This window comes from Ictalurus furcatus, chromosome 15 (assembly GCF_023375685.1).
Source record: "Ictalurus furcatus strain D&B chromosome 15, Billie_1.0, whole genome shotgun sequence".
Classification (NCBI taxonomy): Eukaryota; Metazoa; Chordata; class Actinopteri; order Siluriformes; family Ictaluridae; genus Ictalurus; species Ictalurus furcatus.
In genome coordinates, this window is record NC_071269.1 from 4,776,770 (window position 1) to 4,798,893 (window position 22,124).

At 42.3% G+C, this 22,124-nt stretch overlaps 1 protein-coding gene across 2 annotated transcripts in view; it reads right to left on the reverse strand.

Moving 5' to 3' along the window:
• The window catches only part of spryd3 (SPRY domain containing 3), a 45,368-nt gene that overhangs the window by 15,721 nt on the left and 7,523 nt on the right, over positions 1–22,124 (reverse strand). For both annotated transcript variants that reach the window (XM_053644477.1, XM_053644475.1), the window contains exons 4-7: positions 18,032–18,156; positions 17,186–17,321; positions 16,303–16,491; positions 2,367–2,516 (exon numbers count right to left, since the gene is read on the reverse strand). In XM_053644477.1, the coding sequence (XP_053500452.1) occupies positions 2,367–2,516; positions 16,303–16,491; positions 17,186–17,321; positions 18,032–18,156 (600 nt within the window). The remainder of the gene's footprint in view (positions 1–2,366; positions 2,517–16,302; positions 16,492–17,185; positions 17,322–18,031; positions 18,157–22,124) is intronic.

The window sequence follows — 22,124 nt, forward strand, 5'->3', positions numbered from 1 at the left end:
TACGGCACCTTTGATAAACCTTCCCGCCACTACCCCCGTCCGCCTTCTCCGTTTTTCCCCCCCTCGGAGGACGGCGAAATCAGTGGCCTTGCTCAACCCTTCAGTTGACAAGTATGTTTACTGTCTGCGGTCGCAGACCTGAGAGTAATTAGCCCAGCGCCGTCCACGGCCAGCCTGAGACGAGAGGCAGGAAGACACGATAGCCGTCAAAACGATCGAGCTTAACTAACTAAGAGGAAAGCGTGAAGCAGAACTGTTTACATGTAAAGACAACAGTAAAGGGGGAGTCGGCGATTTTACTCGGAAAGTGATTTATTCGTTTGTTGCCGCGTCGTTTAGACAAGTCCTTTGATTACGTTTGGACTCCAACTCCATGGAAAAAATTCTCTGCTCCGAGCACAGACTTCAAGTGTTGCACAGACAGTGCTGAGTGTTCTTTTCCTCTGCACGTCTCTTGTGGTGGAAAGACCGAGAGGTGATTTGTCACGACGCTGCTCCACATTTACGTGCTCCACCTCAGGGCAGGTGAAAATGGATGTTGCACCATGTGTGGTTCCATTGTACAGTGCTCATATAGGCAAGGAGGCACTTCATATCACCTCACCGTAGATAAAAATAAAATTTCCACATTTTAGAGGAAAAATGGGACTAGATTTATTCATTATAAAGCTCTAAATAAGGTCATTTTCCAAGACTAAGCAGTACAAAGTCTTGGTGAAAATGGTTCAGTCACAAATCACCAAATAAAAGTACCTTGAAATTGGAATGTGGTGAAATTTGGACATTTTCTAGTATGGGAAGTTTTGAACAACTCATTAAATGTGTTTCACGTTTGCACGCATCAAACCCACACACAAGTAAAGTTCTAGCATTTGAAAATCAAATCAAATCAAACATGTCCATGATTAATTCAGGGAGTTTTGTCGTGTTATGAGAGCCAGTTCTCCTGACTCTCGTTCGTCCTTAAAGGGAGAGTTCACTCAAAAATGAAAACTGCGTCAACAATTACTCACACTCGTGTCGTTCCAAACCCATAAGACCAAGAAGACGCGTGTGGTGTCGACGCGAGAGTGGACGTCCTCTTCTGTGTCCTCATCTGTGTTCCGAAGATGAACGAAAGTCTTATGGGTTTGGAACGGCATGAGGGTGAGTAATTGATTCATTTTTGGGTGAACTATCCCTTTAACTTGCTCATAGCAAACTATTTGGGAGTTTTCAATTTAAGACTTAGCAAAGTAAATAAAGTAAGTGTGTTAACTGTTAAGTCATTACACATCTTAATGAGGCACATGCAAATAAATCAACTACAGCACGTCAAACTTTTAGTTTAAAATAACTTCTACTCTATATTTAGGCCGTATGTTGTAAGGGGTTGTCATTGGCAAAGCACCATAAAGGAAACCTGGAAATTAGTTTTGTTGATAAAGCTTAAAATATTTACATTTTCCCCTAAGAAACCAAACTTTTGCACTCAAACGGATCGCAGCTTTTGTTAATGTTAATAATGTACAAAAGTTCAGAAGTGATTGGAAGAGCTTATTAACTATAGGATGAAAGGATGAAAGAAAGAAAGGAAGGAAGGAAGGAAGAAAGGAAGAGGAAAAAGGAAACAAAGGAAGGTGGGAGGAAGGGAGGGAGAGAGGGGAAGGAAGTAGAGAAGGAAGGAGAGAAGGAGGGAGCAAGGAACAAAGGAGAGTGAGAAAGGAAGGAAGAAAAGAGAGGGGGGCTGATGGAAGAAGGGAAGGAAGGAAAAAAGGAAGGAAAAGAGGAGGGATGTTGGTAGGAAGGAAGGAGGGTGAGAGGGAGAAAGGGAGATAGGAAGGTAGGATGGAACAAGGGAGGGGGGAAGGAAAGAGAGAAAATAAGTAAAGAAGGAGGGAGCAAAGGACGGAAAGAGGATGGATGGCGAGCAAGAGGAAGAAAAGGAAGTAAGGAAGGAGGGAGGGAGGAAAGAGGGAGAGAGGAAGGAAAGAATGAAAAAAGGAAGGAAGAAGAAAGGAAGGAAGGAGGGTGAAAGGAAGGAAGGCTGGATGGAAGGAGAGAAAAGAAGTAAAGAAGGAGGGAGAGAAGGAGGGAGGGAGGATGGATGGAGAGCAAGAGGAACAAAAGTAAGCAAGGAAGGAGGGAGAAAGTACGTAAGAAGAAAGCAGGGAGGAACGAAGGAAGGAAGGAAGTGAGGAAGAAAGAAAGAACTCTCCAGTTTAGACCACGCCCACTTCTTTGTCGAATCCCTAAAAAGTGTATTAGAGACAGAAAACCCCAATTCTGGCTAAAACCCCATTTTTCAGAAGCACAATTCAGCCTCAGTTTTATAACACCATTACTCCAACACCATGAACATAAACCATGCTGTTTACATTACTTACTCTTCGAGCGAGGCCCAATGCAATGTAGCACTTCTCTCCAGGGTCCACAATCTCTACCTCGAAGTAGTGGCTCCGTGTGCAGAGCGGCTGGCGAGCCTGAGCGAGTCCCACGTCCATGATGCTCTTTCCCTTTCCTACATACTCCAGCAGCTGTGAAAGCACACCAGCACGGTTACTCACCACCAAACCCACCAACAACAATAATACACTTACTCATATCTACTGCACAGAGAGTCTGACTACTGAGAGCTGGAGAGGCTTGCTTTAAAATATTACTTTTATATAAATATGCACGACGAATAAGACATTTTACAAGTCTCATGGGTAGTTTTTCGTATTAACGTCGCGATTAGACGTAATTCAGAAATGTAAATCTTTACCGTTTTCATTCTTAACTTGCTCACCGCAAAATGCCAGAGATTTTCACCCTGTTAGAACGTCAATAAGAAGTCTTAAACGAGACTTAAAAGTAAATAATAAAACATTCACAGAAACCAAACACAACTGTATCACAAGTGTAGTTCATGGGAATAATGTGTAAAGGTATAGAAGTAAACAGCAGCTATCACGGCTGAGATCAGGGCCATAACGTTTGAAGTTTTCCCTCATTAAATTAACAGTAAATTAATAACAATACAGTTCAAGTTACACTAGTCTACCTGACTATAGTAAATGCATTTTCTAAGTCAGTGTAATGCCTCAGAAATTTACAAGAATTAAAATCAAGCATCCAAAAAAACTCATGTTACAGAACTTCTTGCAAATGGCAACCAACTAACCAATCAACGAACAAAGAAAAGAAATAACAGCAGCTGTAAGAGGACCCCGTATTTCCACAAACTTGAGCCCTGTTTTTCGCTGACTGTGCTTACTGGACAGTTAGTGTTTTTGTACCAGTGGTGTAATGGAGTGTAGAGACTGTTTTGAAGCCAGTCCCTCATTACAGTCACTCTCAAGAATATTTGCAAAATCGCCAAGACTCGAAAGATGTTCTGAAGCCCCTGATCATACTCCAAACCAGTTAAATGCTCTTTTCAAGCACCAAACAGATTGGTGTTTGCTTCCTGTTTTACAAAGGAAACCAAAAGTAACCAGCTGACTCATGGAAAAAACACTCGTTTTTTTCTTTTCAACGCACTCGTTAGAGCTATAGCTATCCATGTACGTTCAAATACGGATAAGCTTCCGGACTACAGCGTGGAACTTCAGGATGAGCGCCCCACAAAGAGTACACAAAGACTCACTCATTTACCAGCATTAACTGGCAATATTGTTTTTTACAGATTTTTTTTTTTTAATTTGGCTTTTTTTTGTGTGCTTTTTCTGCGGAAAACTACTCGAACTGGTGAAATTGTTTTGCAATGATGTCTTCCGCAGTGATGTTTGTTGGTAAATGAGACCTATTAGTTCATGCACTCATTCAACGCATGTGAATCGGAGAGGGCTTTAGCTGAATGATGACAACACATGATTACGTCTTGGCCCAAATCTGTGGAAAATCTGCAATTTTTCAAAATTACTGCAAGTTCCTCCAAATATTGCACAGTTTGCTTGATTTGGCGTTCATTCCTGCGATCGCAAAAGCACGAAATCCTGGAGGGACTGACTAAGTTGGCCTTTTTTCTTTGCTATTGCAAGGTTAGACTAGCATCGATTACAGCAGCTAATGTAAATGTTCGTAATGTTAATATTATATATTTTATTTCTGATTAATGACTTAGCGAACTATCTAGTGCTAACCATGCATATGACAATCAAACTTACAGAGAAAACATCAAATGTAGCGTGCAGAAGGACGACAGAACTGCCCAGGACACTCGGCCCATCTTTTATTCTTTCCTCAGTAGAACAAAGGCGCTGAATCCAACCCACAACACAGCAGTGTAATGACTTTCAGATTTTAAACACTCTTCATTAATTGCCCCAAAGTTTCCATTCCCAATGTCAAAATCACCATATGCCCAAGCAATGGAAACAATCCTCCAACACCATTTACAACTCTTGCTATCCTTGTTTACCCCTGAGAGTGACTGCTGCTCAGACGGTCTGACAGACGTATGAAGCTAGAAAGTGGTGAGGTGGGAGGGGAAAAAACCATGTTAGTACAAAATCCTGAACTTGCCTTGAAGTAATTTAGTTACGCTTTTTTATTGTATTATTTATGCTCTTAAGTTTGACATAGTCAAATTTTCTGTCTTTCTTTGCATTCAACTAAAAATGGTGAAGGTCTAGCTCCATATAATTCTTTCCTTACAATGGTGAAAACAGTTGCCTTTGAATGTTAACCATTAATAATTAGTTTACAGCTATAAAATAAAAATTCACCATGGTTAGGTTTTGTGTCGTAATGTTGCTTTTAATTACGAAGTAACTACTTAGTCCGTTCATTTTTAAACATTTGGTTTTTGGAAACTTTTTTTTAAACAAGCAATCTCGCTGGATTGCTAATCATTCCAGAGAGGGGAAATAAAATGGGGGGGGGGGGGGATGCGGAAAGTTTGTAATAACCCATTCCTTTCTGAGTCTCCACTCTGATCGGATGCCTTTAGCTAAATAATCTGCATAAACAGCAAATGAGTATCTGTTACATAATCTGTGCAGGTTTATGTTTAGAAAGCTAAAGTCTCTGAGCTACACAGAGTTTTTGTTTTTCTGTCATGTTTATTGATTCTGCTACGGTATTTTTTCCCACAAGCACTCAGTTTGATCAGCTGAAATTCCTTGAATTGTGTGCAAGTTGACGAGCTCTGACTTAGGCCATTCTAGCACTTGTGCAAGCTAGCATTAGTCTTGTCTAATGCTCAGTGGTTAAGACGTTGGACTACTGATCGGAAGGCCACGAGTTCACACCCCAGCATCAGCATCAGCATCATCATGTTGCCACTGTTGGGTCCTTCAGCAAGGCCCTCAACAGCTCAGATGTATAAATGAGACCAATGTAAGTCGCTCTGGATAATAGTGTCTGCCAAATGCCATAAATGTAAATCTAATTAATCCCCCAAACTGCAGTGCAGAACCTGAGCATGAGCACCCCTGGCCCTACCTCAGTAAAATGTTCCAACATGCTGAAGTACTCTAAGCGAAGACTCGTATAAAGTGAGGCTTCTCCTTTACATCCATAGAAGGCATGAACTCCTTAATCTAATTTGAAAAAAAAATAAATAATCTACTCTCGAACATTAACCAGCTACATTTATGTAGAAACTAGTATTAGTCACTTGTCTTACAGGTGTCTTGCAGATTGGCCAAATGCTTTGCGTCGCTGTATTTTCAACTGTATTCGCTCTCACACACACACACACACACACACACACACACATCAGAAGAGTCTGTGTGCTTGTTTTTGATCTAAAATGGCAAAACATTTCGTTGTTTTCGTCGTTCAAATCCGACTCCACCTTCTGCTTCTATTCTTGTCCGTAGAGGTTTGTCGGGATTCGTTGTACATCAACTTTTTCTTACTCTCTGCTCTTGCTTGCGTTTCTTCTTCTCGCTAATGCGCTAGTCGTGCCAAGACCGGTCACGTATTCCTTTATCCCGGAGTTAAAATTCCTTGAGTCACACCTTCCTGCCTACTCAGTGCTGAGTAACGGGGGAGGCTGGCCACTCCTGGCGGAAGCCGACAGCTCCCGGCACGCTCCGGTGACAGCACTGACGGATCCAAACAGCTCACAGCCACTCTCGTCTGCAGCCCTTCTGCTTGTTTTGTTGAGCTGCTGCCTGGGCAACAGGTGCACTGCTCCGAACCTACTTTCTGGAGCATCTTGGAGGAGGAGAATACTCGCTGGCGTGCACCCATCTCCGAGAGCGCTGCTGACATTTGTACACTTGGTCTGCAGAACAGGTTATTACTTGCTCATCACCCGGTGATTTATTATGACGAAACTGATGAAGACATCTGTCGTGCCATTAAAACAAGAGTCAAATGAAGCCTTTTCAAATGTCTTTACAGTAACCTTGCATGCACTCGAAAAGGAGAGGCACTTCAATCTAACACAAGCGTCCATTAAAAGGCTTGATGATGCGCTTGCACGCTCTCTCTTATGTGCCACTCAAGGTTTCCAAGGAGTTCCAAAATATTTCTGAAGCTCTTAAGGGAATGCACTTCAACACCCACTAAAGGAAACCTGAGGAAAAAGTGCTAATCCTTAAAACCCAGGCATTAGCATGACTGCGAGGCTTAAAGATCCTCATAAAACACATCTGTTTTTAAAGCGTCGTTGCGAAGATCAGTGTAAAATTTAATAGTACAGGAGATCACAGCCAAATCAAAACAAGACATATCTTTTTATTATACTATAGCTCTGTTGAATTCTCGAATCGGACTGGTTGAAGGGTGTTGATTCATTTTCTGTAAGAGCCGCTCTGACAGTAATGCCAGAGGGTAGCAAGGTTTAAATAAATATTGTACAGAAAAACTGTAATCATTGTTAGTCTTTGCCAAGTGCTGTCATATACGACGACTAAAGCACTTCTATAAATCAATCAACGTTAGGGTGAAAACAGTAACTCCGCTTAGCTTTGAGCTGCATCACACCACCCCGTCGTTGATTATTTTCCTTTAACACCAAACCCAAGTGTTTTGTTTTGCTTTTTTTTATTACATACTGACTTTTAATCTTACACTAGACAACATGGCCAAAAACACCTACAATGGGCACGTGAGCATCAGAACTGGACCATGGAGCAACGGAAGAAGGTGGCCTGGTCTGATAAATCACATTTTCTTTTACATCATGTGGATGGTCAGGTGTGTGTGCATCGCTTACCTGGGGAAGAGATGGCACCGGTATGCACTATGGGAAGAAGGTAAGCCGGCAGAGGCAGTGTTATGCATTGCATTCTTGTAGACCAACTACACCCCTTCATGGCAACGGTATTCCCTAATAGCTGTGCCCTCTTTCAGCAGGAAAATGCGCTCTGCTACACTGCAAAAGTTGTTCAGGAACGGTTTGAGGAACATGACAAAGAGTTATCGAGCATCTGTGGGACGTACTGGACAAACAAATCCGATCCATAGAGGCCCCACCTTGCAACTCAGAGGACTTAAAGGATCCGCCGCTGTTATGGTGCCAGACTCCACAGCACACATTCAGAGGTCTTGTGGAGTCCATGCCGTGATGGGCCAGAGCTGTTTTGGTGACAAAAGGGGGACCGATACATAGTACATACACACACCAACCAGGGAGGATGAAGGCTATAATGCGTGCTTCATGGAAGACATGGAATCCAGCCAACCACATCTCTTCAAATCACAAGCGCTATCCCCCCTCTTCCACATACACGAGCTCAGAAATGCCTACGACTGGCGAGTGTCACTGTGATTGACAGGGGGGGGAGAGAGAGAGAGTATGCCACCCCTCCCATTCAGAGAGAATGACCAATTTTGCTCCCTTGACCACACAGGAGCCATTTCTATACTTTTGACGGTGCACTTTAGATCACGTTAACTTTTAGCGAAAATGGAACAAATTACAAACGTGAGTTGTTCACTCATAGAACAGAAGGTGTGGATTAATAAGTCTCTATTGTTACGTTTTCAATGGGATTAAAGATTTAAGAAAATGTTGCAAAAAGGAAAATAAATTCTGGAAGAGGAATCCTCAGCCGCCATCTCTCTCTCCGAGCTTCCTATCCAGCCTAACAATGCCCTATATAAACTCATTCCTCACATGATTTATGGACCATAATTGCTGGCAGCAGAAGCCCCGTCCAACCCCAACTGCTAATCACTAGGTACCTCTGTGTAAAGGCAGCGGCTAATCGTTTTATAATATCGAACAACAAATGAACTCCGGCACTTCTCCGAGCTCTGCAAGTGCTTTTGATGCTTTCAGCAGAAATGCCCGCACATATAGTAAAGTCTTAACTCCTCTCCCGAGACTCTCCGAGCTGCCTCTCCAAGTGGCTTTCTGTTGATAAAACCTCCAAAACAATAATCTTTTAGAAGAGGAGGAAAAATTCCTGGCCTTGGACTATGTAGGAAATTTTAAGGGGGTTTAAGAGTTGTTAAGTTGTGCTCCCAGAGGCAGAACATGGCTGGAAGGCATACGGTGAACAATCTGCTTCCAATTTGCATAAAAAGAATAAAAACAGTAAAAGCCGGAAATAGACCGTTTTCCTGAACAAGACCCAAAGACTATACCTCCTCTATTTAAAAGAAAATAATACATACATTTCTCATCCAAATTTTTTTTTTTTTTTAACTTAAGAAGCTAAACATTATAAAACTCCATAATCACATGTACTAATACTGACTCAATCATGCATCTGATTGTCTTCAACAACACACGACTCAAATCAGACCAATGACTCATTTTTCTCCAGAGTCATCTTACTTTCCATCTTTAACAAGACAGAGAGTCACACCCACAGTGGAAATCGCTCTTGTTAAAGCACGTTAGCAGACCTCACACTGTCAGCAATGAAAGTCTGCGTTTCCTTTGCCCTCCCGCGCTCTCGTTCTGAGAGAAGAGTGAAACTAAAAGTCCCACACTGGTAGAGCTTACTGGAAAAAAAAACAACCTCCTTTTTTTTTTTTTTTTAACTCAAGAAACCAGGTCATTATCTGTACTTGGAAGAAGGCAGTGGAGTGAACAATAACGAGAAGAGTCTCTGAAAAGTTTCTGGATGGAAAAGAGACAAAATGGTCCAGACAAAAAACAATGTAGAGAGAAGAAAAAAACAAAACAAAACAGATTATACCACAAAAACGGTAGTGTGCTTCAGTGGCTCCAGGCTAACTTGTAATTTTTTGGGGACTGCGATCCGCAAAGCCTTTCCCCTTCAGTGAATCGGCTTTTCTGCAAGGCGAGCTTTATTCACGTTTGGTCTGAACACTACATTATCTGAAAAAGCAGACATTGTTTCCTGTATCGCCGTAGCAAAGGCTGAAAAATCGTCAGTCGGTCCCTCCAGGACTTTTGTGATTTCGCAGAAATGAACGCAAAATCAAGCGAACTCCATTACCAAGACGCATCATCTGACGACGTCATCACAACGCGCGTTCAGCCAAAGCCCTCTCGGATTGACGTGCGTCGAACACGAGTACAGCTAAAAAGATCTCGTTTACCAACAATCATCACTGCAAAAGTCCGTGCAAAACTATTCCATGCCATTGCAATTTCGCCAATTCAAGTAGTTTTCCACCCAAAAAAAAAATTGCACAAAATACTCCGCAGACTGCATCACAAATTGTTTTAAAAGCCGCAGCAAAATAAAGCATTTTTGGCCGAAACAATCACCAAAAAAATACATCTGCGAATTTTAGTTAACCTGTAAGGACTGGTTACGGTTTTTGTGCTAAATTGTTGTGCTTGAACATGGAACGATGGAATCCTGCATACAGGAACAATTTTTTTTGCCACCGTTCAACTGTAATACATCAGTGACCCACAGCAGCAGGAGACAAATCTGAAGCTTCTAGATTCCCCATCACCTATAAAGATAGAGAAAGAGAAAGAAAGAAAGAATGAAAGAGAAAGAAAAAGAGAAAGAGAAAGAAAGAGACAAAGAAAGAAAGAAAAAGAGAAAGAGAGAGAGAGAGAGAGAAAGAGAAATAAAGAAAGAGAGAAAGAAAGAATAAGAGAAAGAGAAAAGGAGAAAGAAAGAAAGAGAGAGAGAAAGAGAGAGAAAGAAAGAGAGAAAGAATGAAAGAGAAAGAAAAAGAAAGAAAGAGAGAGAAAGAAATAAGAGAAAGAGAGAGAAAGAACAAGAAAGAGAAATAAAGAGAGAGAGAAAGAAAGAAAGAGAGGAAGAAAGAATGAAAGAGAGAGAAAGAAAAAAAAGAGAGAGAGAAAGAAAAAATAGACAGAGAGAAAGAGAGAGAGGCTGGTAAGGCAACAGCCGGTTATAGCTACTGTAAGGTAATGATAAACGCTAGGCTCTGGGTTACTGATCAGAAGGTCCAGGCTGTCACTGTTGGGCCCTTGAGCGAGGGCCGTAACCCTCTCTGCTCAGCTGTATAAATGAGATAAACGTCAGTCGCTCTGGATAAGGGCGTGTACCAAAAATGCCGGAAAATAAAAGGAACCTAATGTTTCCCGAACGTTCCACAACACTGCACACAACTGCACATGGATATAGGTGTCATTCTATGATAACTAAAAAACTTGAATCATTGCTGTTGAATAAGAGAAATGAAACTGAACATGATCAACTCTGGGGCGGTAACTGTAACGCTGATTCATGTCAGAATGCATCACGTCACCCTACCGCTGATCATTTTCCTATAACAGCAAGGGTTTTATTCCTTAAAAAAAATATGATATGCCATTTTTGATATGATAGGAGAATAGATTTCTGCAATAGAATCATTTTTTTTTTACATATTATAATGTGTAGGCTGGTGGAATCTCAATTCTTTAAATTAAATGCCTTAAATAAATGTTGTACTGATTTCTCATTTTTGCTCAAATGTATCCTTTTGAGGAAAAACACTATGTCCTGCTTATTACACTTCTACTGTGATTGTGAAGATGATAAACTGTGATGATTTGCATGCTTAATACAAGTGTGCGTGCGTGCGTGCGTGCGTGTTGGCTGGCTCGAAGCAGAAGGACAAAAGGGAGGAAAAGATATATAGAGGTCTAGGTCTCCAGCAGGGATTAAAAGGCCAGGCAGAGCTGCCGCTGTGGCAACGTGCACTCTGATCTCTGCCATGTGCTCGCGTGGAGTGGCACGTACGCACCGGCGCCGCCCGATCACTTCCTCATACATACAGTACAAACAGTGCAGCAGCAAAGGAAAAAAAATAATAAAAAGAGAGAGAGAGAGAGAGAGAGGGAGGGAGGGAGGGGGAGAGAGAGAGCGAGAGAAATGACCCGAGTCTGCTGCGTCGGTTTGCACAGTAGCTGCAGGTATAGCAGTTGTTTTTCATCAGTAATGACATCATTACACGCAGCAGCACTTATTACACTTTGGCAGAGGCCGAAAGTGCAGCGAGAACACTTTCCAACTCTCTGACCGTTCTGCATGAATAACTGCTCCCCTTGTGTTCGAATGAAACACTCGATTCTGCATCAAACCCACAAAGACGCAGCAAAGCGATCTTTCATTAACGCTATACGGGGGATAACGTGGAAAAATGACAATTCAGTGACTCTCTGATTCTCTGAGATGTCGGTGATGAATGGTCACGTAGGGAATAAAACACTCAGGAGAGGGCTGTTGCAGGAAGGTAATGAATGACGGCGTGGTGTGATGCGACCTGACTTGAAGCAGCACTTGTTACCTTACAGCAGAGCTCCTCAACCTTTTGTAACTAAAGCCCCCCCCCCCCACCCCAAAACCTCCTTAATCATGTGGCACCCCCAACCCCCCCGCCCCAAAATCGGAGGAGACCAGTTATGATGATCTATTCTATATAAAATCTATCTATATATACACATCCAATCTATAATCTGTTCTTGATAGATAGATTTTGCTTTTTTGTACTTTTTTAATTACTTTTCATAACTTTTATGATTAATTTTTTTTTTACATAACTTTGATGACTTTTATAAAACTATATAATGGACACGTAAGAATGAAAAGAAATGTTTCTGAACACTATACCTACTTTGAACAAGAGAGCTAGGCTGTAATAACATGGACTATTTTACATGTAAAACATGCTGCATTCCATTCGTCTTGCGTTCTAAAAACATTCCCTTAAGAATGAAGTGAATTGGGATGAAGGGCACGTCTCGTTATCCATGATGTTGTTAAATCAATCAGTGGGACGCCTGTACTTGCTTCTTTTTCTGTCAGCGGCCGTGCGATCACCGGGACGTGCTGCTCCGGCTCTCGGCCCCTCACTGCACAGAGCGGACGCATAGAGAGGTGCGAGTGCAGCGGGAAAGCAAGACCTCGTGCTTGCAGGACAGTACTGGAGACATTTGCTCAGGAAAGTTGCTACGGTTTGTCCAAAAAGTCGCTAGGTGCTTTTTTTTTTTTTCAGAAAAGTCGCTAAAGGGGTCTGAAAAGTCTCCAAGTTGGGAACACTGGTCCGCACTGACTGCTAGAGCTAAGCTCCGCCTCTCCCCAGCAAAAAGAAAATACAAAGAGAGAGGGAACGCGGGGTTTTTCATTTATGCACATTCTATTTGAAAAGCAATAAAATACACAGATGATGCCCTGTCTGTGGTGTTTTTTCTTGAAAACAATTTGCGCCCTCGTTCCGATCGCTCCTGCGCCCCCCTGGTTGAGAACCACTTCCTTACAGCTATAAACAGTCGTTCCCTCACTTTTTCTTAATAAGAGAGGGAAAAAAATGTGTAAAATTGTCATGTTACAGAGAAACCACAAAAGCGCAAAGTCATCGGTCCTGAAGACTTTCCCATGGCAGAAAACCCAAAGGCTTTATCGTTCTTTATCAGGAATGTTAAATGCTGTATAAACGACTCTTCCCACAAGGCAATCTGTTTATTAATAGGTTTAGATTACGTGGTGTTGTCTGCATTGAAGTCGCTGTTACTTACAAGAACATGCATATTAATATAAACCTGTGATTTATCAACATCAACAGCCTAAAGCTGGTCCTGGAACTAATCTTGAACTCCTTTTGTGGCTGATTTTGCAGCAGAGAAATGTACTACAAAAAAAAAACAAAAAACCCCCAGCTGTTATCTGAATATAGTCAGTGATAGATATGAAGCATACAGGACCAAAAAAATAATAATAATAAAAACCCAAAACAAAACAGGGGAGTGTTTAAGTACAATGTAGTCAGCCATGTTGACATTTATGCTGAACTATAATGCAATAACCGCTTATCTAAACAGGACCCGCCGTTCCACCGGCAATTAATGTAAACAGAGCAAATAAAGGCCTCGGCTCCACAGACGGCAACAACTCAAGGCTCTGTGCTTTCTGTGGCTAAACCCTCCTCCTATCCACCTCATAAAATACATACCAGTCAGCAGAGCTGAGCACACACGAACCAAGGCTTGAGGCATAGAGCAAGAGCTCATCAGTGTAATATACAGTAGGCTACTTCTTGGATAATATCCTGCATTTCATAGACACAAAAGCCTTCTGAGGCAAACGGTCCTTAAGTTTAAGCGCAGAACTCCTGCTTCTAATAAACCAAGATCAAATGTCACTTCAGACAAATACCACTCCGTACTCTGTTTGCTTTGGTTCTGGTTTCCTCCACAGCGTGGAAATCCCGTTGAATAAAAAATAATAATAATCAGTAAAACACAAGGATCACTGCTAAAGGACAGAATGGTAACCAGCAGCAGTGTTCTGAAAACCACAGTGTGATTACAAAAAAAAAAAAAAAAAAAAAAAAACCATACAAAATTCCCCCCCACCCCCACCCCATCATACTCCTCCTGACCTGCTTTTTCTCTAAATGTGAGGTCTGAGTATGAACATAAGACTGTTCCTACCAGTCAGTCATCTGTATTAGTAAAACGAACATTTCTGGCTGAAGCCGAAATTCAGGACACACTGGGCCGAAAACCAAAGCCTGAAAAAAAGTTTTCAAACGTGAGCTCTAACTACGTTGTACAATTTTCTGGAAAGTCTGTCACATAGTGTCTGGGCTCAACAGGAAAGTGTTCACCCTGTCATTTGGAGACTGAGAGTTCAAAAACTAACGATTAGAGGTCCACTGATAGTGGATTTTACAGATACCGATAACTACGTTGGGCGGTCCTGCCGGTAAACGATGAATTGAAACTGAATGAAATCATAACGCTCAAAGGGAAAAAAAAAATCAAATAATATTGCTGAACTTGATTACAAGAATAAACAGTACCGACACGCCAAACAACAAATAAAAAACAGAGACAAAATTTATCAGTGATATTTTTATTTCTCCTCTAGAGGCCGCGATCGTACTGCATGATGACGGCGGACCCGTCTCGGCCGTTCCCGCGACGGATGCAACCGGGGAAAAAACAACAACTCGGTTATCGGTGCTGATTAAACAGCAAAACCTATCAATCAGTCGATCTCTACCAACGAGCCAGGGAGACTATAGCCCCGCACACTTTTTTCCCCCTCTAGGTTCACAAAACCATGGTTTCCAAATTCACAGGTCAAAATTTATCTAGATACAGTCGGCGATAGTACCCGTGTCCTTAGCCCTTCAGTGATTTGGCCTTTCCAGCAGGTGAATTGTATTGGCGATTGCTCTGATTACTGCTTTAGCCGTAGTTATACTGCAGTTATACTGTTTAAAGTGTCACAGTGAAAAAGTGACCAAGACGCATTGTTTTTGCATCACTCCATCCCAACAATCCATCAACACAGCCACAAATAACTTACGTAGAGATTATCTTAAAATTGTCCAGAATGCTGACGATTTTTTTTTTCTTTTTATAAGAGTGTTGAATGGTAAAAATTGCAGGCTTCTGCGAGATCAGTATTCTACGGACTTGTTAATAACAACAACAAAAACAACACAACACCACTGCCTCACAACAAAGACAGTCAGCCAACAATCCAAACAAATCGCTCATGTTCCAATCACCTGAACAACCAGACTGCTTTCTTCAATAGTGTCTAATGTGGAAAACGAAGTGCGGCACTCTCAAGCTGTTAGTTCCTCAGCTCAAGCTGTCAACTGCCTGTCAAAACATGCCATTATAAGCTCGGAGTGGCAGCAGAGGCATACATGTGAAGAGCTCCTTCTGCTTCTCCTTCCCAAACCTAGGCTTTCAGACCAATGCTGGAATGTCTGTTTCACTAAGCACCACGGCTTCGAAAAGCTCCAGCAGCAGTTATAAATGACGAGAGGCCCAGAGAGCCGTATTTCTCTCCCGGTTATATACCAGGCCATCCTCACCGGTTATGTGCCAAGCTTGTGAGCCTGAGGCCTGAACCCTGCTGCTCTGATCATCACCTGGCACTGAAAACGGGGGCCAGTGAACTTCAGGTGAGGAGATCGGGATGACGGGATGTACGGTTCCAGAACAAATCCACAATTTTTCATCTCATGAAACTTTGTTCACGCTCTAATTAGATAAGCAGGGACTGAACTGAACTAAACTCGCCTAAACTCACACACACACCCACACACACCCACACACACACTTGGCATGGAGTACCGATTCCCCGTAATACTAACCCTTAAGGTGCTTTGCGCAAGAATTGAGATGCTGTAAACTCCAGATGCACAAAATGCCAAGGTGAGAGCGGCGTGCAGCTCAGGCCCAGCCCTCCCATAGTTCACTCTGGTTTGTTAAAACACTAAATTTACACTCAAACTGTGCTTTATATATAAATGAATAATATATATGAATAACCTATTATACCCTTGACTATGATTGGTTAATATTCAGGCTTTAAGGTACATCTTAATTATACGTTATGTCTATAGTAACAACTTACACAGGGACTAGACGCGACACATCGAACAAAAGAACTTGTGTTATCGCTCAAACAATGATGTTTTCTGTGACAAGACGTTTATTTATTATTTCTGTAAGGAGCTTCAGAACAGTCAGAGCTAAAGCTGTAATGTTAAGCATCCCAGCACCGGAAAGTCTTCATAATGGAGGGCTTTGTGGTTTCTTGGAATCATGACACGCTGCATTAAACTTCAGGAGGAAGAAATAAGTGCGTCTGGTGAGGAGGAGGTGACCGTTTAGGCTCTTGATTTCAGTTATGTCACGGCATAAGATACACCAGATACAAAAAAAAAAAAAAATAGTATGAAGTGTCATCGTTTATTTAATGAAAAAAATTCTTTTAAAAGAGCGCCCTGGCAAACTGCTGTGGTGTAAGAGGAATAAAAGACTTCAGGACACACCATAACAAGAAAATTTATCTTGAATGTTGATTATTTTCCTAAAGCAGCATGCCTGGTTGTACTTTATTCCTTAATACATTGAAATGATACTTACGAAATGTAAATCAGCCGTTTAATTTAATGCTGATATACGTTTTGTTTTTCCACCCTTGCTCATCTCATCTAAGTAAATGCGTTGTGGTCTCGGCTTACCGTTCCGCTGACTCTGACATCATACAGGCGTCCCCATTCGTCCTCGTGGCTGTCCACCATCATGATGCTGTCCTCCTCCTCCGTGCCCCACTCGGCCTGCAAGTTCAGGCGCACCTCCTCCCCCAGAGAGTGCATGCCGATAGCAGGGAAAAGGCCGCCCGGAGCCACGGGCACCACCACCGAGCCCACCTGCTCCATTAACAGGATTTTTTTTTCTTTCGTCACAAATTGTGCACTAAAACAACAAACTATGGAAAAAGGAATAAACACCTCCTGATCACTGGTTCCTTTGCCTGGGCTTTCTTTATCTGTATTGTACTGTAATTATTTGCAGCCCGTTAGCGTTAAACGATTGCGTAGAACGGAAAGTCATAACGGGGGCGATCGTTTACGAGGCATGTGTCTCTTGTGCAAGAGCAATGAGAAGCTTGTGCTGTGGAATGAAGCCTTGATTCTTGTTGGCCTTGAACTCGGGCAGATGGAAACCAAGGCCTTATTAACTGCCGCTTTAGTCTTGGAGGCTCACCATGGGATGAGTCAGCATAACAATATGTAAATATTTGCTAGGGCGTTAGTGAAGAGGCCGTGAAGGTTATCGTCGTAAACGGCGCGTAGTGGTATAGCGGTTTTATTACATCACTGCGAAAGTATTAATACATGTGCCACGTGCCAATCAAAGCGCGCCGCCATCGAATTCGTTTCAAGCTGCGTTTCATTCAAAAGGAGGCCACAAAACACAGGAACAGCATAAATAAACCCAGGAAGCCTTGATCCGAAACAGCGGGTCGTTTAAGTACAGCGAGGGCAGTTAAACGGACCTCTGGGGACGTTTATGCAAAAGGCTTTCAGGAACGGAGGTGGTCTGGGATGCTTCTGAACTCACCTCTTTGCCGTTCTTGGTGAAAAACACAGTGGTGAGTCCGGCGTCGAAAGCGTCTGCATAGATCCCGCAGCCTATCCGATCGCCACGGTTGCACTTGGGGCCGAACTGCTGGCCGACAGGGTTGCCATTATACAGTCTGTGGAGGAGAGGAGAGATATACGAGTCAGCAGACTTTCAGCCACAACCTCTGATTAGCTGCTCATCTGGAACATGGAGGCTGGGGAAAGAGGTTGAGAAAATCCCAAACATATTAAGAGAAAAAAAAAAATGCACACAAGGAAATTGAGTGAAAAAAAAAAAAAAAAAGAAAGAGAGAAAAAAAAACATTCAATCATTTATATAATTACACAACTTATTATTATGTCTAGGTTTGCTACCGTGTCAGGATGAGTCACAGTGTTTGACGTCCATGTAAGCTACCATCAGAAACCTTTATTCAGTCCGTACAGGATTTTAGTACTAGTTTAATACGAGTTTTTTTGTGTGTGTGATTGTTGTTGGGTTAAATGCCTGCTTTTGCTGCAGCTGAATTTTTCTTCTTTAGTTGCAGAAAACTACTTGAATTGGTGAAATTGCAATCGCACGGTCTTTCACAGTGGTGTTTGTTGGTAAACGAGAACTTTTAGCTGTACTCCTGTTCGACGCACGCGATATAGAAGAGGGCTTCGGCTGAACGCACACTGTGCTGAGGTCACATGACGCACCTTGCGAGCTCCTCGGAATATTGCGGCGTTTCCTTGATTTTGAATGGCTAAATCCTGGAGGATCTGATTATTAGGTCATTTGCTTAAGACACTCAATCAAAGAACAACGACAAGAAAAAACCCCACAAGATGAAACACTTACTTCCCATCATCAGCGTGGTAAGCGATTGAGTGAGGCAGCCAGCCAGGCTGATGATCAAGCTTGTAGAACTGAGGAACCAGACCCACAGCAATAGTCCCTCTGACACCTGTGTCCATTATAGTCACCTGAAATTTCACAACACAACACCTCAGAGCAATCCTACAACTCTCTCATAACAGCATGGAGCACTCAGAATCATACTAATCGGTTTTGTATTCTGAAATCTGATCAAAATGGACTTTTTTTTACTACACACCTTACTATATAATCATGAATGTGTATATCAGACGTATTACAAAGAAGCAGGACAATGTGAAAGTAGCTTTATGGTAAGAAAACAAAACAAGACGATGACGACAACGACGACATGGTAGCAGGAAGTCTGCACTGAATGGAGCTCTGAACCACAGGAAATCACGGCTGCTCACGGTTTCAGATTATTTTAGAGGACCGTCACATGTGCTGTGTTGAATATGAATATCACAGATGTGCCTCAGCTTGGCCTGAGCTTGGGGAGCGAGAGCAGCCATGAAGAAAAAGAAGAAAAAAAAAAAAAAAGAAAGTCAAGTAACCTGCTATGTCAAGTAACCTGCTCTCTCACGGCACGACTTGCTTTGAATAAATTTGATGAACTTGATTCTGATTTCTTGGAAAACCCTGGAACTAACTCCATTCACTTCCACTAATTAGACTCCCTGACTAATTTAATCACTTCCTCCCATGCAAGTCTTTTTTTTTTTTTTTTTTGAAATGACCTCCATAAAAGGTCAGAACACCATTAGATTCACTATTCTTGAGGAAACTTGGCCTCAGCAGAAAAGAAAGCTCAATCTTAGTCTGCAAAGACGGATGGTTTTTAGCGCTCTCCAGGAAAATGGCTGCCGTGCAGCTGTTGGCTATTTCAGCTCTAAAACCTAAAACCATACAGCCAGGAGATAAAACATAGGAGAAAGAGATATGACTTTCCGTTTGCCTCTTTTGAGGATTTGCTCCTCAAACTTTAAAATATTGATGTCCGAAGTACACGCTGTACAAGCTCCCTGCTGTGAATTTAATGCGCCGAAGACGCGCCGTTCCACAAAAAGAGAACCCTGCTGTGAACTTGGGAGCTGCAGAATTTCAGCCCAGGCTTCCAGACAAAATATTCAATTAGGCTAATAGAGAAAATTTCCACTTGACTAAGGACAAAATTGATTTACACACACACACACACACACACACACACACACACACACACACACACACTCACTCACTCACTCACTCACTCACTGAAAAAAACAGGCAGCCTAAGAACACACTGAGGCTTTTTTTGGGTTTTTTTTTTTTTGGAGTGAAGTTGTTGAAACAAGGGAAAGAGGTTCAGCAGAGTGTGTGTCAGACAGATGATGGGCGAGCGGGGAAGCACACTGACTCGTGGAGGTCAAATGAGGTGAACTGAAACGTCTGTGAAAATGTAACAAGGAAATATGATCATGCCACTGACGTATATTCCACCAGACGCAGAACCTTTATGGGGGAGTGGGGGGTGGGGGGGTCGGAGCAGCGTCCATACTCTGGGGTTTCTCTCCGAAACACGCGTCGGAATCGGATGACCTGCATTACCCAGTACAGCGAGAGATTCGAGACGCGGAAGCTGAATAGACTCATCTTTTACAAGGCTTCAGAATAAAATAAAACAATAGAAACCATCACAGAAATTCGAATGGTTTCCACTACAAATACCATCACAAACAATCAGCGAACCATTTCTACCATTACTGGTCCTTAAATGGTATCCACAAGACATAACATGCCACCGATAGAAGACAACAAATTACCAGTAGAGACCCATAGGGACCATTAAAGTTTCCATTAAAACCAATACAATTCATATTATCACCATTAAAACCGTTACAAATTCTATGAGGGTTTCTATTGTTTTTTTGAATTTTCAGCAGGGAGAACATCCATAATCCAGCAAAGAGCATCACTGGATGCCGCACGTCAACTATAATCTTCATTCGCTAGGCTTTACTGATCATTACAGCGTTGATGACGTCATTAGTGAAGCAGCACAGAGCTAAAACACACGGCCGAGTACAATCACCGAAATACTGCACGGGGATTGTTGAGAGGTGAAACGCTGTTGGGGTGGGGGGGGGGGGGGGGGTGTTAATGCAAAGTTTTCTGTGAGGAGAGGTTTAATTAGTATTTACAGTAGGAGACGCCAGTGTCAGAGGTACAGCTGTTAGTTTTCCACCACGGGATGCCTCCATCCAGTTCTCTGTAACATGACGAGCAGTTTGTATCTGCCATAACATAACAGGACCTTGTTTCGCGGATGTTCCGAGACCTACAGACGGACGAAACGTAGGAAATGCCGTCGTTTCACCAATAAAAACTGTGACCGTTGACAAACTGCTGTGGTATAAGAGGAATAAAACACTTCAGGATGTGCTGTAACAGTAGCACAACCTTGCCACTGAGTACTTTCCAGCTATAAAAGCACGCCCCCAAGTATTTTATCCTCTGCATAATTGCCTTTCAAACAAACTCCATTACCAAGAGTACTTTTAAAGGAGCGTACTTACAGTATTCAGTTGAGTAAATATGTAAGACATAAATATACGTTTGCCTGGTTAGATTTAGCCGTTTTTTTGTTTTTTTTGGACCGAATATCAGATATCAGGAGTGCACTACACAGAGGGTGTACAATGCCCTTATAGTATACCCGAGGCTGTGCACATAAGTAATGAATTTGGGATTCAGATCAACTGCATGATGGTTGGGTTTAAAAAAAAAAAAAAAGTCCGGGTGATGAAAAAAATGCCTTAAAATCGTAATAAAAAGTCCCCATGAAATCAAAATGGAAGTTTTCTGGCTTTTAGTATGAATATGTTAGCTTTAAGCACCCTGTCCAGGGTGTACCCCGCCTTGTGCCCGATGCTCCCTGGGATAGGCTCCAGGTTTCCCCGTGACCCTGAAAAGGAGTAAGCGGTAGAAGATGGATGGATGGATGTTAGCTTTAAGGTTATCTATAAGCTAGTGTGCTCCAAAACAATAACAAACTTCACCTTTAGAAAATCTCTCTCTCTGTCTCTCTCTCTCTCGACCACCGATACGGATCAACAATTTTGATGACATCACTCTGCACTCCAGTTTCTCATCGGATTTTCTGTCCAATCAAACGAGATCTAGACTCCAACATGTCCCGCCCCAAAAAATGCTAAAAATCACCTTTCCGAAGTTGCCGTTGTTGAGTGAGAGGAATCATATCGGCGAACACGGGTTGTAATCGTGTCTCTGGCTGTTCCAACGCGACCGTCTTATTCAGTTTTCCAACTGTAAGTTGGTTAAGAAGAAAAGGGCTTGAATTCATTCACTTTGAAGAAGGAAGTATTTGTTACAGCTCAGGGCTGTTGAGTACGGTTTAGCCCGGGTTGTGAGGTAAGCTAAACATTATTGGATATTTAAAAAGGGGGAGGAGCCACTCAATGTGTCTCGCCCTGAATTCCTGTTTTAGTGGAAATTACGTCAACACGTAGAATAACGCTGCACGTTTCAAGGCGCTTCACAGGGACTTAAGAGTGCCCATAATTCCGGACTTGACACCATTCCTTCAAGAAAACAATCGATGACGGCGTCACAATGCTGAAGTTTTTAATTTGCACAATAATAATTTTGCTTGAAAGAAATTTTTTTAAAAATTCATATTATCGTCGCAATAAATGTCAAATTTGATTCCCAAAGATGTCACAGCCACCGGCAGCCGGAAGTCCGATGGAGCAAAACCGGCCTCTGGGTTGGAGGAAAACCGGCCTCTGGGTTGGAGGGGTGGTACACACTCTCTTTCCTGTCAATCACAGTGACACTAACCAATCATAGGCTTCGGTGAGCTCATGTATGTGGAAGAGGGCGGATAGCTCGTTCCATTGAGTGAATTATACTGCAACATGATGCAGCTGAGACTTCTGCCTTCACGTGTCTTTAGGTATTGTTGAATAAACCATTCATGTTCATTTCAATTGTCTTTTTAAACAAATGCAGTCAAGCTCAAAATTATTGGCACCCTTGGTAAAAAAATTTTAAAGAATCAGAAACGTTGCCTTAATTG